Below are 16968 nucleotides of genomic sequence, written 5' to 3' on the forward strand. Positions count from 1 at the left end.
TAAAAGAGTCACCTCAGTGTCCCATCAGCATCATGTAACTCTCGCTGTGACACCAGGTCTTTTACATTAAGTGTAAACTTGCAGTGTTAGAGACTGATTCATCAAAACTCCAGAATCTTCTGAGCTTCTGGGTTTCTAAATATTGGATTTCATACAATTGCTGACAAAGTCTTCTTGTCTTTATAATCCATAAATAAATGTATTGTTATTCCAGTGTTTTTACTTTTAATTTTTCCATGTAATTTTGCACTGTCCGCTGCTGTAATAAAACAAATTTCCCACGCGTGGGACTAATAAAGGTTATCTTATCTTATCTTATGTATACACATAGAGGCTGTGAGACTGACTCATTTTTGTTGTCTATGTTGTATTTTTTTTTAATCGATCATGAATGTTTTGGTTATTTAATTTTATTCCAAGGAAAAACATATAAAAAAAATTTGAACACAAACCTTCTGGCTAGAAAGTCTAACAAAGACATCAAGGTGACATGTAAAAAGTATGAAACTTTGATTCGGCAGAGACTGTTCCAGCTGTGGCAAAGTAGACACTGAGACAGAGAACCAGTCGCTCTCACATCTTCACCTACAGGCAATTCAGGATCACCTAATTATTCCCACACAGAAGCTGAAGCCAGCCGGGAGCTATAAATATACAACCTTCTATTTGTGAGGTGAAAGTATTAACCGCTATTATGTTTTCTTTGTAAAATTCAATTAAATTAATTTTTTTCTTTTTAAAGCAAGTAAATTTTCATATAAAAATAACAAAAAGTCCACAAAAATGTATTTTTATTTCTATCAATGTTTTTAAGATTGCATTCAACATGTCTGAGTCACCTTATCTAAGATGATAATCTTTTTTGAGAGGATGCATGGAATCCCGACCATGACTTCTTATGCAGATTATGGTTTTCCAAGTTTTACTGCACGCAGGCTTAGTTTACAGTGAGACACTACACTGAATCAAACTGTAAGGGCTAGTGCTCGTTCTCATTCCTGGTAGCTCCTTGTCAGCTAAATGTGTTATTTTCTCATTTTTTCCACAGCTTTTTGAAACCTGAGATAAAGTTTTAGTCATTATTGACTCTTCCACCCGCCACAGCTGAAGAGGATCTCGGCTTCCCGGCACTTCAGATGTTCTAGTTGTTCCTCCAGTTGGTCAGAGGCATTCACAGTATCCTCAAAGTCCTGCAGCAGGACCCTGTTGCCCAGCAGCCCACGCTGCTCCTTCAACCTCAGGTTTTGTCTGTGCAGGCGACTGTTTTCTTGCTTGACCCTGGTTAGGTGGTCCCTCTTCCCAGCCACCACGGCCTCCACCTCAGTCAGTTGCTCTCTCTTCGCCTTGACCTCCATCTGGCACCAGCGCAGCTTCTCCTTTATATGTGACAGGCACTGATACAAGAGGGACAACAAATATCACTGCTATTGCTCATAATGAAAGAAATGAGAAGCAATCTGTATCCATGGATTTGTCAGCATACCTCCAAGCTACTGCTGATCTTCTTCTGCAGCTTTACTGATCCCTCGTGCTGCTTTTCGGCTTGTTTTTTCTGCTCTAGCTTCTCAGCCTGCAGCTGCTCAAACTGGATCTGTATGGGGTCCCTGTCATGTTCCTCCCCACGGCGGAGCTCTGCCTCCAGCTTGCAAATCTTCATATTCAACTTGATGTGCTTCAGCCGCAGTTTGATCAGCTCATCCTGCCGAAGCTGTTCAGCTCGCAGAGACGCCTCCACTTTGGCCCGAGCTGCTTCTTTACCCAGGCGTCTGCTTAGCATCTTCACAGCTGTATCCTGTTTCAGTGCCATCAGTGCTCGCCATTCATCTTCCACCTGAGGATGAAGATGAGACAGTTTTTGAGTGCATTAACAGTTTGCTAAATAATTTTAATAACAGGGCTATATGTACAGTCACTGTATTTTCAGTGTATTTTTTATTAAAATGACAGCAGATTTCTACTTAGTTTCAAATTATATTTAACAAGCGGTCTTTGTGCATCTTCCACAGCTTCCACTGTGTCTGCACAGTTCAGTATGCACTGCACATCCATCCAGCTTCCCTGCAAGTGTGCATGTGTGGCTCACTTGTGCCCATTTTCCCTGCAGAGACTGAGGTATCATATAAAAGCTTTTCCCTTTTTCTAAACATGCAAAAATAATGATAAGAAAATGAATACATAAAAAATGATTTACTGTTTCATGCATGTACTGTGCTAACGTCTGTGTGTCTAGTTCACCCATGTTTGAAGTGAAATTGAAGCCAACAAACACAAACAAACAAATAGATGGATTTCAGGTTCAAATGCAGCTAATCGGACTGCTGAACTGAAATATATCACCTTTTGCCCTTACAGAGCACTGTACTCATTCCATTAAAGTCGTATTTTTGTTGTGGACAGAATTCTCCAACACACACAATTACAAAAATAACACAATTGTAAGTGTTATCAACTTAATTAGGGTTGTAAGTCTTTCAATCATTTTGATCCACAATGACTGGAAACTGGAAAATTTTGCCATATCAAAACTGTGATTTTAAAATCTACTTACTTTTGTTTGTGCTTTTAACATTGAATTCATATTTAAAATTAAGGACAACACTAATGAACAGGAGCCTGTATAGGCTACATTAAAAACAGTCTCAAGAAAAGATAAGTGTGCCCCTGTGAAGACAGAATCAAAGCTGCTCTCTTTTCCTCATTTGTCCGCCTATCTTGCAGATACATTTCAGTGGGTGTTACTGTGAACAGCAAGAACGGGGGCAGAACTGTGCTCATATTTGTGAGCAACTGAAAATGTTTTTGGCTCTTCTTTCTTGTACCTTAAGTACATCAATTTCAGGTGACAAAAGATCATCGGTTTAATTAATCCTCTGTTGTTGTAATTTAGGCTCCTTTTTAAATACAGGCTGAGGAATGACTGAAGATTTCAGAAAGAAGCAGCTTTCTCTGCACATCTACTCTCAACAATGGCAGTAAAGTTGTAGCAAATCTAATCTCATGGAAAATAAATGACTTTGATCTCTCGGGACTGTAATAAGTGCAGCTATTGTTCTGTTTGGCCTGTAAGAAGAGGCCTTATGGTGTAGACTGTGAATCATAATTTACATAACAAGTTTCTTCCTAAAAGGTGTTGTGGGTTTGGTGTCCAAACAAAGAAGTGTGAAGCTGTTAAACAAGTCATCAAGTCAGTGATGGAGCCTAAAGCAGGTTCAAAGACATGTAAAATAATGCCTCCATGGCAATCAGCATCAGCGTTTTTTGTTTTTTAATTTTTTTAGGATTTACATTTAAAGTGTAAAATGAAACTCCAGTTCCTGACAGAAACTGTGGCTTTCTTCAGTTAACTAAAGTTTTTTTCTTTTTCTTTTAAAGCTACAATGTATTTAGTCACATAAACACTTTATATCACATTGTTGTTATTTTTAAAAGTGGACCTAAATGTGCCTGTTGAAAATGTGTCTTTGCAGAACAGACAGAATCCAGCTTTCTGGAAAATCCAACTTACAAGCAACAGGAGTGAGTGATTAAAGTCTTAGCAATTTTTAGACCACCTGATTGATGAAAGGTTAAAGGTTTCAGTTTTTTACAATCCTTCTGGCTTGTTTAAGGGTTAAGATTCGGAGTCAAGGTTACCTGTGCGTCCTGTCCGATGACAAAAGTTATGCCACAGCAACACCAGTAGAGTCATGAAGGCAGAAGTTATAAAACCCGCTTTAGGGCAGAGTGTGTTTCTTTCCAACTGTCAAGTGCTTGCGACTAAAAAAGCGACTGGACTTCTTTAAGTTTGTTGAAGATGATTCAGCTCTCATTCGATAAGCTTCTTGAGTTCTAAGATCAAAGATGGAGAGTCAGAAGTATTTAAGCCCTTGATTATGTGGCTCACCACATGAGCTAAGGTGTGAAAACGGGTGTGTGTGATATCTGCAGAGGTTTGGATGAAACCATTGGGAGATATTACCTCAAACTATCATGTGGTGCTTGGGAAGGTATCTCAAAAATGGATTATAGATGGCAAACAGTTGGAGTCGTAAGCCACCTCCTCTGTTCAAAGAGGGTTGTTAATAACAGTTGGACACAGATGATTTCTTTCACTCCTCTTTAGAACCAAAATGTAAACAGTAGCATCCTTGAAAGAGTGACCTTTGTCCTTTAGATGCAGATGTATCTAAAGGTTCTGATTGGGGCTTTCAGTAAATTTCCACTAAATTATAGCCAGTATTTGCCCCCTCCAGGCCCAACACTGGTAACAGAAGTGGGATGCAGATAAAGATTGAGTGGGGAACAATGAAGTGTGAAACAACTACTGATTAGTAAACGACACTTGACCTGTTGAATAGTAGTCGAAAAGGATTCTGTCTGAAAGCATAAAAAAACAGAGACAGAATTTTTAATGAAATCAGACCCATCTGATTTCTTTCAGTTTTTATGAACTCTGGAGTTAAACCAAACAACAATAAATCACATCATCTATGACCTACCAGATACCGAGAGAGACTGAAGCTTTAATAGACTGGAAGTTTAATTGTTATTGTGATACTGCAGATGTGAATATGGGATGTAAAACTGTGCTTTAATGTAAAAAACACAATCCCTTAAAACAACACCAACCTTGCCCAGCTGCTCCTGGGACTGTAGCCTCAGGTCCTCTGCCTGACGCTGGGCTGCCTCTGATTCAGCACGGAGCTGCTGCTTCAGGTCAGTCAGGGTGTTGATGTACCTCTCGTACTCCTGCAGGTGCTCTGACACAGGCTTCTCACCCTCCAGCTGGACACTGTCCCCAGCCTTCTTGAAGTATTGTGCCAGTTTCATCTGCAGCTGGCTGCTGTTATGCCTGGCCTTATCTCGCTCGTTGCACACCTCCTGGAGGAGCTGTCTATATTCTTTGTACTTTATGTTTAGTTTTTGTGCACATGCAGATGTGGCTCCCTCTTTTTCAGCCTCTTCATCTTCGTGGTGTGGAGGGCTGGAGATCTCCGTGTCCTGAGTCTCAGGATGTAGCTTCAGAGCGTCATCGTGGTAAGTGCTGTTCATCTCAGAAACCACACTTTCTTCGTGGCACAGTGGCTGTTCTTTGACTTTAGTCATCACATCAAACTCAGTGCAGAGCTCATCTTCACTTTTGGCTTCTGGTTCAAAAGCGGCGGCCTCTTCAGCAGAGAACTCTTCTGTGACTTTCCTGCTGTCACAGTGCTTTTCTTCAGGGTCTGATGTGGGCATTTCAGCTGAGACAGCTTCATTTTTATCCCCACTAACAGAAATAAAATTCTCCTCTGTGTCTCTGTCACTGTGAATTCTTACCTTATTTTCTCCCTCTCCCGCCTCTTTGTCCATTTTTAATAATATTTACTTTGTATACAGAGGTAAGGCTCGTGCAGTTCTGTGGTCAATGAAACTGTTCGTTTTGTTTCGGTTGTCCTGGAAACTAAGCAGAAGAGCCAATCACAGGAGCCCTGACCCATTCTCATTAATATTTATAAGCAGGATGTGAGTAGCTCGCGCTGCGAGGCTCGCTGTACGCAGGCGCGAAGGTTTGCCTCCAACAACAAGAAGCAGACGCCAGGCAAGATGGCCGACTTGGGGAAGAAGTACTGCGTTAACTGCCTTGCAGATGTTACAAACCTGCGGCTTCGCTGCACCGAGTGCCCTGATATCGAGCTGTGCCCAGAGTGCTTCTCAGCGGGCGCCGAAATCGGTAATCACCGGAGATGGCACGGCTACCAGCAGGTCGACGGCGGTCGGTTCTCTCTCTGGGGTACAGAGGCAGAAGGAGGGTGGACCAGCAGGGAAGAGCAGTCGCTACTCGATGCTATCGAGCAGTATGGATTTGGAAACTGGGTACATCACTTTTTAAGTTATTTTTCTGACCTTTAGAGCTTTCTATACAAATTCATAGGAGTTGCGTTGTGTCTAGTGCTTAGAAAAGAAAAGAAAAAACAAGAGCAGTGGGCTTGTAGCGGTAATATAAGAATAACGCTAATGACCTTTAAGATAAAAAAAGATTTTTTTTCTTCTTATTTTCGTTGTTATCGTTTTACATAATTTTCGAGACGTTAAAAACAGAAGAAAAGCCTGAATAAAATAGATTTGAGAATAGTGTTACAATTTACTTTAAGAAACGTGGAATGTCAACAACACGTCGCATAAAAAGGAAAAATAATCGTAATTATCACTCAATAATTGTATTGCTCCGAGTCACAAAACAACAAGGGGCAAAACAGGAAGCAAATAAGTAAGGAAAAACTATATTGTTATGTAGTAAGTAGTAATTAACTCCTTATTAACTGAAACCTAACCTGAAACTTGTGTTACAATGCAGCATATTAAAGAAACATGTAAAGTGTATCAACCTCTGAATTAAATGTGTACCAAAGACCAACTATTTTGATATCGGACTAATGGAATATACACAAATGTTACATTTTTTCCATAATATCCCACGAATCCTTGAGTCACAGTGCTTTTTAGTGCCTACTCTATTAGCACAAAAAAAAAGAAAACAGCACAAGAAAGACCACAGAGATGCTTGTGGATGTAGTGATGGAGGGTATGCAGAGGGTTGGTGTGACTATAGGGAGAGGGGGAGATGGAGGCGGAAGATCTGCTTTAGCGCCCCCTGAAACAAAGTCAGAAGACAAGGAAAGGGAAAATAAAGAATAGTTCTGTGTAAACTAAAAAGCAAAGTAATGTAACTGTAATTAAATCTCATTTTTCATAATGCAAAAGCGTATCAATCTATTTTGTTATCAACTTATCCATCTCAAGGTCAGGAGAGGGTTGAAGCCTATCCCAGGGGTCAAAGGGCCAAAAACCAAGGCTAACATTTAAGAGTGGAATAGTGTCACGAAAGGTTTGCTGGACATGTTACAGATATGCAGTTATCTTGTTGTACAAACCAACCACCACCAAGTGATGTTTAATTTACTCAAGTGTAAAATCAGAAAAAATGCACAGACATCTGTTAATGTACAGACTCCTCTTAAGTATATGTGGACCAGTTACACTTCACCTCCAAAGCCCCATTTACAGTCAATTACAAAGTGCATATGGCTTATGTGTAGCATATTAGAATATTTGTCTGTGTAAAATAAATTATATTAAGTTTGACTTACTTGGAAGTTTTTAGATAAAATTATGCACCCCTATAATGCATCAGAAAATGTACATTTTCAAATATTTCATGGTGAAATAACCCAAAATTGAAAAGCAGAAAATATGAATATTTAAATATCAATGATGAGAATTCTAAACCATTTTCTCTTGAACAGCTAAGCAGATTGTTTGAGCATCACTTTTTCATCTTCTAGTATAACATAGAAAAAATATAATGGTGTAGGTGTCCTCTTAGTAACAACTTCCTTTTTGTGACCTTTCAGGAGGACATGGCCGATCATGTTGGAGCATCCCGGACTCCTCAGGAAGTTATGGAACATTATGTCACCATGTACATCCATGGAAACCTGGGGAAGGCCTGTATCCCTGACAGTATTCCAAACCGGGTGACCGACCACACCTGCCCGAGCGGAGGGCCCCTGTCGCCCAGCCTGACCACTCCGCTCCCTCCGCTGGATATCAGCTTGGTGGAGCAACAGCAGCTGGGCTACATGCCACTACGTGACGACTATGAGATTGAGTATGACCAGGACGCGGAGAAGCTCATCAGTGGACTGTGTGTCAACTACGATGATGAGGACGTGGAAATTGAAATGAAGCGCGCCCATGTGGACATGTATGTGCGTAAGCTCAGAGAACGCCAGCGGCGTAAGAACATCGCTCGTGACTACAACCTGGTGCCTTCATTTTTGGGCCGAGATAAGAAGGACAAGGAGAAGGACAAAACAGGGATGTTGGGAGTCGTAGGAAGTGCAGCTGGCGTGAGTGGGACAGGGGCTGGTGGTGGTGCAGTCGGATCAGGATCCATGACGGCATCGGGAGCAGGTCCTCTCCCAAGTACACCTAAAAGAAAAATCACCAAGGAAGAGAAGGAGCAGCGGGTGAGGCTGCGAGCGCTTTGCCAGTTCATGGCCCATCGGGAGTTTGAAGAGTTCTTTGAGAACATGCATAAAGAGCGAGTGCTGAGGGCCAAGGTGCGCGAGCTCCAGCGCTACCGCCGAAACGGCATCACACGCCTGGAGGAGTCTGCGGAATACGAAGCAGCACGCCACAAACGGGAGAAACGCAAGGAGAACAAAAGTGTGGTCACCTCAAAGCGGGGCAGCTCGGGAGGAGGAGGGCTTGGTTCTGGGATGGGGCTCGGGGGTGGAGCTGGAGGAGGAGGAGGCGTTGCTGGAGGACTAGGGGTTGGAGGTGGGATCAAAGAAGAGGGCAAAGATGGTGAGTTCGCTGCCATTGAGAATCTGACAGGCTTCGAGCTGCTGTCAGACAGGGAGAAGGTGCTGTGCAACTCTCTCAACCTCAGCCCGGCACGCTACCTGACTGTCAAAACCATCATCATCAAAGATCACCTGCAGAAAAGGCAGGGCATTCCCGCCAAGAGCCGAATGCCCAGCTACCTGGATAAGGTTCTTAAGAAGCGCATTCTCACCTTCCTCACAGAAAGTGGCTGGATATCCCGAGACACCTCTTAGCAGTCCATCGTTGCTCAGGAAATTATAAACAGATAAGCTATAAGCGCTGGAGGCAGGAAAAACTACTGGTTTTCACCATTTTTTTTTTCAGGAGTGACCTTGTAAATATGTACATTGAAAAGAAATAAGATGCCCAACTGGAGAAAAAAATATTTTCATATAAGGGCAAGGAACAAAACTGCCTATATTTTTGCATTTGGAAAGGAACAGGGGATTAATACAGCTGTGTGGGTTACAGTACTTTCTATTCTAAATATTTTGACAAAATAATAACTGCAGTGTTAACACTTGCAGGTATTACAGAGCTGTTTTTGGTGTTGTTACAGCAGGTACACTGAAGGTAGAAATAATGTAATGAATGCAACTGGCGACAGGACAAACAACCTTCATGCTGAAAAGAAAAGTAAATAACAAAATTGGATTTGATGATAAACTCTTATCCCATTGGTGGCTGCAAAATAAGGTGATTGGGGAAAAAACACAAAGAAAAAAGCTCCAAAAACCAGGGTTTGCCCATAACCTGGCTGGTTTTAGCGCAAACTTAATTAGATAGCCTAATATTAGTTAGAGCGGGCTCGCTGAAGTTTACAGTCATTATCGGCCTATCAGAGTTTGCAGTTTGCACCAAATGCCGAGTACAATAATGAATACAAAAAGATAAGTTTCCACAGGTCCCTTCGACTTCATTCCTACCCATACCTTTCGATGGATGTCATTGCTAGCCTATCACTGCTTACTTAGATTAGCTAGAGCTTGACCTGCTGCAGGTGGCTGATTGCTGTATATCTTCCCCCAAATTTATTTTACCAAATATCGATGCAGAAATTTAATTTAGAGTTTTTGCAGGAGAGTGTGCTCCAACATCCATTCCATACAATACTCCCAGTACATGTAGCAGAGTAGAAACTAGTTTGAGAAATACATTGCTGGATAATTAAAGCGAAGCAAAACAAAAAACGACACCCGTTATTGTCCCTTTTGTAATGTAACTAACATAAAGAATTTATATGTGTATATTTATATTAAACAAATATTGACCAGTATATCAATATTGGAATCTTTTCTTATTCCTAAACATGACCCTTAAAAATCCACTAAGGCTAATATCAGCAGTGTCACCGCAGGTTTGAAAAAAATGACAAGAAATGCCAAAGAAGAGATCATAGTCAACGCCAGTCACACTCTGTCCACCAGAGGGCACTGCCAGGCTTATTTTTAACCTGTAAAAAGTCCAACTCAGAATGTATTTTTGTTTGATAGCTAATTTAAAAAGATCCTGTTTAAATATTTTTTTTAAACAAATTTAAGTTAAAATTATGTATGGCTTACATTTGTTTTAAAGCCCCTAAAGTCTCAGCGTGAAGTATTTTCTATATTTAAAAAGAATATTTTCATTCAACCTTCTATGTTGTAGAAAAGGTAAGTGGAGCGATTTGATTGACTGCGTCAGCAACCCACCAATAACTGTTGTATTCCTTTTAGTTTGTCCTGAGGAAAGTGTGGGTTCAGCTTTAAAACTTTAAATATTTTACAGTCCACGTGCTGTACTACAGATGATAGGACTTTAAAAGTACAAGACTGCTGTTTACCGAGTGAGTACACAGAGCTAATACATCATCACAACGTTGCAACTTAAGGTTTAAGGTTCAATAGTCTTATAGCTGACCACATTTACAGCTGCCCAACAAGGCTGATGTGCAGCCTATCAATATGCTTTCACTTCACTTTTTACATTGGCTAAAAGTAGAAGCATAACAGTGGCACTGTGTGGCATTATTTTCTTTTGTATTACTTTTTTTGGCGACCCAAGCTGAAAATTAGTTGTCTCACAGCTGAAGCAGGAGTACGTTTAAAAACAAAAGAATTAGAAGGACAAGAGGTAGTGTGGGTGTTACCTGTGCTGGAAAATGTCTAGATTCACATTCTCTTCTTTTCTTTGTCCAGGAAGCTAAATTTTAGCTGACTAAAATTTAGCTTCCTGGATGGAGCGGGGAAAGTCATGCAGGGCATTGTTTTTGTAGTGTCGCTTTAAACGTGGAGCGTTGCGTTGTTTTGTTTATTACAATGTAGCGTCTAAGATTGTAAGGTTCCGGTCTAAGCTTGAGGATCATTTGTGCAGGGTGTTAAATTTCACTTACATGTTAACAACATTCGTGGCCAAAGGAGCTTCATTATGCTAAATGCTACAGCTGATTTTTTTGATTGTCAACAAAGTCTTATGAAAAGACCCTGACAATCAGTCAGTGTATCACACAAATAGTGTGTCTGTTGCACTGATGAGTACAAACAGTCCAACGTACATTGTCCGCCTGTAACCAGCTAGAGTACCAAATGTGTATCGATCTGCAGCAGGAAATAGTCCCTCTTATTTAAAGTATGCAGAAAACACTGAAAAATTTTCATTCAAGCAGATTTCTTTAGGTCATGGATATTGTTTTCGGGTCCACTCCTGTACATTGTTGTAACCCTTAGCTAACATGTTCCTACTGGATTTGAATGTGTTCATTGGCTGTAGTGGGTTTCCAGAAGATGCTGGTTGAACGTTAGATGAGTGTTCTGTTGATTTTGCAAAATGATATAATAAGCATTTTTCAGAGCCTCTGGCCCAGAATGTTTTTCGAAGGTGATGCTGAAACCAACTGGTCATTTTTCTTTAATTGTCACTTTTTCTTTTTTTCAGGTTTGCACGTGCAACTAACTGTTCTAGATTGTTCCAAAATGGTGTGTTTTGATATTAAAGTCTCCATCGAAAATGTGGAAACTGAAGAATTTTTGTTCTCATTGGGGAAAATACTTTTTGTAAGGGGGATTTGCTGACTTTACATTACTAAATGTAAATATCTTTATAAGATAAATTTTAGGGGAGGGGAGAACTATGCTGACCTGTGAAATGTACAGTATTTTATGTCATGAAATTTTTATAGCTTTTTGTAATTAAAAAAAAAAAGTTTTTGGAATCGCAAAGAAGAAGAGGATTTGGTTCTAGTCGTGGCATGCTGTCGAGCTGTCCTAAATCTTGTTGCCCGTCTCATTATGTTGAGTTGTTTTGCTGTTCTGTTACTTTGTTGTTGAAAATGACAAAGTATCTGTGGAGATGTATTAAAAGTGCAAATACTTTATCATTCTAAGTGGTCGTGTTTCAGTGTAAATGTGATCTTTCAAAAACTAGCACAAAATGCCAGAATTGTTTGAGTCACAAAGAGAGGGTTTGTTACTTGTATAGCTGACCGAACGTCCACACCAGGGCAGAATATAAATGAGGTGACAGAAGTTTCAATGATCCCTTTCACTGGAAAAGAAGACTTGATATGAGAAAGCAAGAATAGAATGGACAACTGTAGTAACGTGTCAACCACGCAATAAAAAAATGTAAGAATTAAAACTAAACGCGCTATATAAATGCAATCCATTATTAATATTATTATTAAACTGAAAAGGAAGAAAAATAAGTTTCTTAAGGAAATTTTTTTTTATTTTTTACTGTAATCATCCTGTCCTGCAGATTTTAGATGTGTACTTCATCCAACACAGCTGATTTAAATGACTAAATGACCTCCTCAACATGTCTTGAAGTCCTCCAGAGGCCTGGTAATGAACTAATCATTTGATTCAGGTGTGTTGACCCAGGGTGAGATGTAAAACCTGCAGGACAGCAGCCTTTGAGGCCTGGAGTTGGATACCCCTGCCCTAGGGCATTGCCATTCTGGTGATCTGAAAATGTACACACAATGAGAAAAAGGGTGGCTCTGACTCAGAAGCTGGGGAAGACTGTCATTCCCACAATGAAGCACATCTTGCTATGTCTGCATACATGATGTTTATTTTGCACATTTAAAAAAAATGAAGTGATATTTAATCATATGAGAAATTAGCAGCTGAAACCTTGAATTTTGTAACTAAAGTAAGTCACAAGCATGACTTCTTTACAGTGCTTTGTGGAACCAGAACTTCCCCCTGCTGGCCACGGGAAACAAAGCTTTAAGGGACTTCCACAGTGACCTACTTTTCAGATCTGGGAAGCATATACATCTTTTAGTTAGTTTATGGAACAAATAAAAGTACAGACAGCTTTACAAGCTTACTCTGGTATTAAAGAAACCTAAGGTCAGTTCTGGAGTTATAAATGCATTAGATATTAGAATGGACACAACTGCTAATTATATCCTTGAGAGAAAATAATAATAATTAATTAATTACAGATGTAAACTGATTAGGGACTCTGAACTGGTTGCATGAGCTACCTGCACCTTTCATTAAAATGCAGTCCATTAAAGATGTGTGTAAAAGCCAAACACTACCACAATAAGGATTTCAAAATTGACCAGTTTATTTGGATGCAATGACAATTTGGACAAAAAGGTCCATATACAGAATTCTTCTACTGGACAGATAAAGCTCTCACATCACAGTCCACCACAACTCTGGGAGAGATGTTACACTGGCTGAAGTTGGCTTACCCCACCTGATCACATCCACAATACCAGGATTACTTTAACAGGGCTGATAGAAAGCCGCTATCAGCTCAGTGCAAATGTCAACCTTCCTATCATTTCCTGTTGTGCTGTTCTTTCACTTTCTCACAAAATGAAACTAATTATTATTCTAATATATGGTTATTAATATGAGCATTTTACAATGAAGTCTGGAATGATAACAACATTAACCACTTTGTGAACATATTTTATACCTCATCTCTGCCCAAAAAGTCTTGCAAGCAGGGGTTCACGATCTCACTTCATACTTTTTCTTATCATTTATAGTTCTGAGAACTATGTATATGAATACCTGTCCTTGTTTCCTTGATCAAAAGACAAAGATCACAACTTGCATGACTAATGAAGAAAAAAAAAAAAAAAAAATCCTGTGCGATACATGGTGTATCTGTTAAAAACTGTTGGACACTGTCCAGATACAAAGTTCAGCTGGGCTCCCCTTCTCTTTGAGGCACCTTAGGAAGGGGAAGTGTGGACAGACGTGAGAAGATGATGGTAGGGTGCCTTGAGCAGTCTGCTGAGCCTGAGGTCAACCAACAGTCAGGAAAGAAATACTAATCCCGCTCTGTTACAGACTTACAGTGTCAGTTCTAGAGAGCTTTGGCTACACCCACCAAAGCTGGTCTGAGGGTACGACCATGAAGCTTGTAGCCCACTTTGGTCACTACAGCAACAGTGCCAGGCTCTTTACCCTCGACAGGGGCGTGGAATAGGGCCTCATGCTCATAGGGGTCAAATTTCTGGCCATCTGGGTTGAGCTTGATGAGGCCGTGCTTGGTGAACACCTTCTGGATCTGGACCTCGGTCATCACCAGGCCGTCGTACAGGTTCTTCAGGTGAGGGTTCTGGCTTGTCACCTCCTCCTTGGGCACGCTCTCTGTGGCCTTCTCTAAAATGTCTGCAACTTCCAGCAGGTCCTTGCAGAAGCTCTGGATCCCTAGTGAGGGTAAGATGTTGGATAATTATTCAGGTTACACCTTCAATTATATTGCATTTTTCTATCAACAATCAACTCTAACCTTGTATCATTTTTAAACTACTCAGCATTTTCTTGAGTCATTTTGAGTATAACCTAGCAACATATACCAAAGTCTAAAAGATATGATGTCACTATACAAAAACAACTGGATTAAACCACATAAGAAAATCCTTTTTCTAACAAGGCTAAAGTTGACCTCTTCTGACATCTTGTGGTAGGAACATGCAACAGCAGATCATTTTAGCCTTACAACCTAACAGTGCATCATGTGCACCCGTTTACTCACCGCATTGCACATTGATGGTTTATACTAGTGACAAGGGTGTAAATAGGTGCTGCAGTGATGACTGATAAGAATCTCCATTTAGACAAAACCTCCACATCAGCATTGGTGAAGGAAGAGAAGTTGTCAAAACCAGAAGCAGAGAAATCCCTTTTTCCGCTCATAGAAAGTCTCAAACTATTGCTATGTTCATGTGCTCATGTCTTCAACCTGGCTGCAACAGCAGCAACAAAGTGTGTGAGGTTACAAAAACCAAAGCCAAAGGGTATTGAACCAGCTGAAACGACATCGAGGCAGTGGCTTGCACCAACAGATCCAGCGTCCACAGGTGCAAACTCAAAGCCTAAATGGAAACAAGCCCTTACCATATAATTTAGCGTCCTCTATCATCTTCTGAGTTCTCGTCCTGAGGTTCTCTGTGTCTGCCAATGCCCTCTTGTACTTTTCCTGGAAACAAAGGTGGAAACAAACTGCTGATTAAAAACTGCACTTACATTTGTTAAGCCCCTTTATAAAGGCTATAATGTTCTATCACTAAGACTAAAACTCATTTGAACTCAAAAGGGCCAAATACTTTAATCACATGCCCACTGGAGAATCCAAGCCTTTTATTTTGAGTGATAGATTATAAATGTATGTGCTGCTCTGTGAAGAACAGTAACTTCACAAAGAACAGCTAACTTGACAAAAGCTGAAGTACAGAAAAAGGTATCGACATGGTAATGTTTATACCAGGTCAGTGTAACTTTGGTAACCACTGAACTGGAGGCTGATCTGCAGCCCACATTGACTTACTGTCATGTCCTTGAGCTGATCCTCCAGCTGGGTTTTCTCCTCCATTAGGGATTTCTCTGTTGGGCTTGGTTCTGGCTTCTCAGCCTCCTCCTCTGACCCGTGGCCATTCTTCTGCTGGGTGGCCATGCACAACAATCGTGGAGACCCCCTGGGTGGCAAGGACACTTAAATTTTAGCAAGATTTACACCATATATGCACCACAGAGACTTTATTGGACGTGGCCAAAGCACTTTGATGTACAGTGCTAAAATATTTCTTAGTCCATAACTTGTGTTACTCTAAGCACTTTGATAACAGAAACCTGAAAAAGAGCTAATACAAATGTTTCCTCATAGCATACAAGGGTGTGAAAATGACACATTCAGTGTCCCCATATGAACACAATTTTAATATTCTTCAGCAAGCCATTTAAAGTCATTGTATAGGTGTACTAAATACATAAGACATTAAATATCAATTCAACTGGTAGAGGATCAACTTAGAATTTCTGCCACTCAATGATAAATGCCTAGTATATCATATATGTCAGCCTTATTTTGTTAAACTCATTGCAACAGCCCATTTCGCGGGATATGTGCATCTTTCTCTAGCCACGAGGAAAGTTTGGAGACCTGACGCTAATCTTGACATTACATTATTTAATGTAACACGAAGTTATAGTTACACAAGAGGGGCTTGTGTAAGGAAGGTATCTACATATATGAAATTAGTTTGGTCCATACGCATTGCGTCAAGTCCCACATAGAAACACAGAAGACGGTGTAGTACATTAAAGAGATCAAATAAATACAACTTTAAAAATCCCACGTCCACAACAGCGTGTGTAACAGACCCCTGGATATTTACTGTAGCATGGACTACTTTCAGGATACGTCAGGTTATGTCATCATCCTCCAGTTTCTAGGGATTACACACCTATACGGTGATTGGGCTTCAGTTTGACCCACTATATTACCAAACATACGTATTTAAGCGTTTCTTTGATCTGGATTTTCACGTTAATGATAACTGTGGGGACTATTTAACCCTACAAAAGCTAACTCTGCTAGCCATCACCTGACCAATGAAAGCCTGTCGTTACTGTAAAAACGCCCATGTTAGGGGACGTAACTCACCAATAAATACTCCTTACCTTGTTAGCGCAGGCGAAGCTACAAAAGAGTAGCTCTGTCTAACTGCTCGTACACACCAGCTCGCCATTTTCAGAATAATTAGCTGTGCAGTTCAAACCTCCTTGTAAAACACGCTGACGGGACGTACAACCCTGCTGTCAGCAGCGTGGAATTCGCACCAATCACTGACAAGTAAAAAGACCCACTCTCGCAGATGGCCAATCGTGTTTATTAAAGCGTTTGACGACATAATATAGTTCGGTTGAGTTGAAGTTAAAGGTGAAAAATGCATAGGAGAGCAAGGACAGTTTTTTTTAAACCCCTATCAAACAGAAGGTTACTCATCGCTTGGTTATTCAACCGTAACCGTTTAAGTAGCAAACACAGTCGTATATTTTATTTATTTTGTAGTGTATAAAACGCGATTGAATTAGTAGTAGTGGTAGTAGTAGTATCAGAATCAAATAGTACAACACGGCAGAGCATGTTGGTGAGGAAAGGCAGCTAGGAAGCCTGATCCTTCTAAAGAGTTACTGACAGACCTGAATGAGACTCTAATACCAAAAAAGTACTAATTCAGTCTGTCTGTGAAGGTCATCCAGGTCATTGTAGTCAAAGGAGCTTGCAAAGAAAAGCGTCTGGACTTCTTTAACTTGCTTGAAGACGTTTCACCTCTCATCCGAGAAGCTTCTTCAGTTCTAAGGTCAAATGGTGGAGAGT

General features: G+C 40.4%; 3 protein-coding genes across 3 annotated transcripts; 1 reads left to right on the plus strand and 2 right to left on the minus strand.

The window, feature by feature from the left end:
- Positions 1 to 824: 824 nt before the first annotated feature.
- cfap184 (cilia and flagella associated protein 184) lies at positions 825 to 5762 on the minus strand. The gene is made up of 3 exons (XM_086285282.1): positions 4609 to 5762; positions 1484 to 1831; positions 825 to 1394 (listed from the first exon to the last, which is right to left on the minus strand). The coding sequence occupies exons 1-3, from the start codon at positions 5329 to 5331 to the stop codon at positions 1080 to 1082; spliced, it is 1386 nt and encodes a 461-aa protein (XP_086141408.1). The 5' UTR covers positions 5332 to 5762; the 3' UTR covers positions 825 to 1079.
- Positions 5518 to 11862, plus strand: tada2b (transcriptional adaptor 2B). The gene is made up of 2 exons (XM_086285283.1): positions 5518 to 5835; positions 7374 to 11862. The coding sequence occupies exons 1-2, from the start codon at positions 5566 to 5568 to the stop codon at positions 8583 to 8585; spliced, it is 1482 nt and encodes a 493-aa protein (XP_086141409.1). The 5' UTR covers positions 5518 to 5565; the 3' UTR covers positions 8586 to 11862.
- A 1026-nt stretch (positions 11863 to 12888) lies between these two features.
- Positions 12889 to 16420, minus strand: grpel1 (GrpE-like 1, mitochondrial). Its single transcript, XM_086285284.1, has 4 exons — positions 16269 to 16420; positions 15136 to 15283; positions 14706 to 14787; positions 12889 to 14015 (listed from the first exon to the last, which is right to left on the minus strand). Exons 1-4 carry the CDS (start codon positions 16334 to 16336, stop codon positions 13669 to 13671), a joined length of 645 nt encoding a protein of 214 aa, XP_086141410.1. The 5' UTR covers positions 16337 to 16420; the 3' UTR covers positions 12889 to 13668.
- Positions 16421 to 16968: the final 548 nt, after the last annotated feature.

This window comes from Aulonocara sp. 'chitande type north' Nkhata Bay, linkage group LG3 (genome assembly GCF_057382095.1).
Source record: "Aulonocara sp. 'chitande type north' Nkhata Bay isolate Kocher_YH1m ecotype deep benthic linkage group LG3, A_spYH_male_GT1.1, whole genome shotgun sequence".
NCBI classification, from domain to species: Eukaryota; Metazoa; Chordata; class Actinopteri; order Cichliformes; family Cichlidae; genus Aulonocara; species Aulonocara sp. 'chitande type north' Nkhata Bay.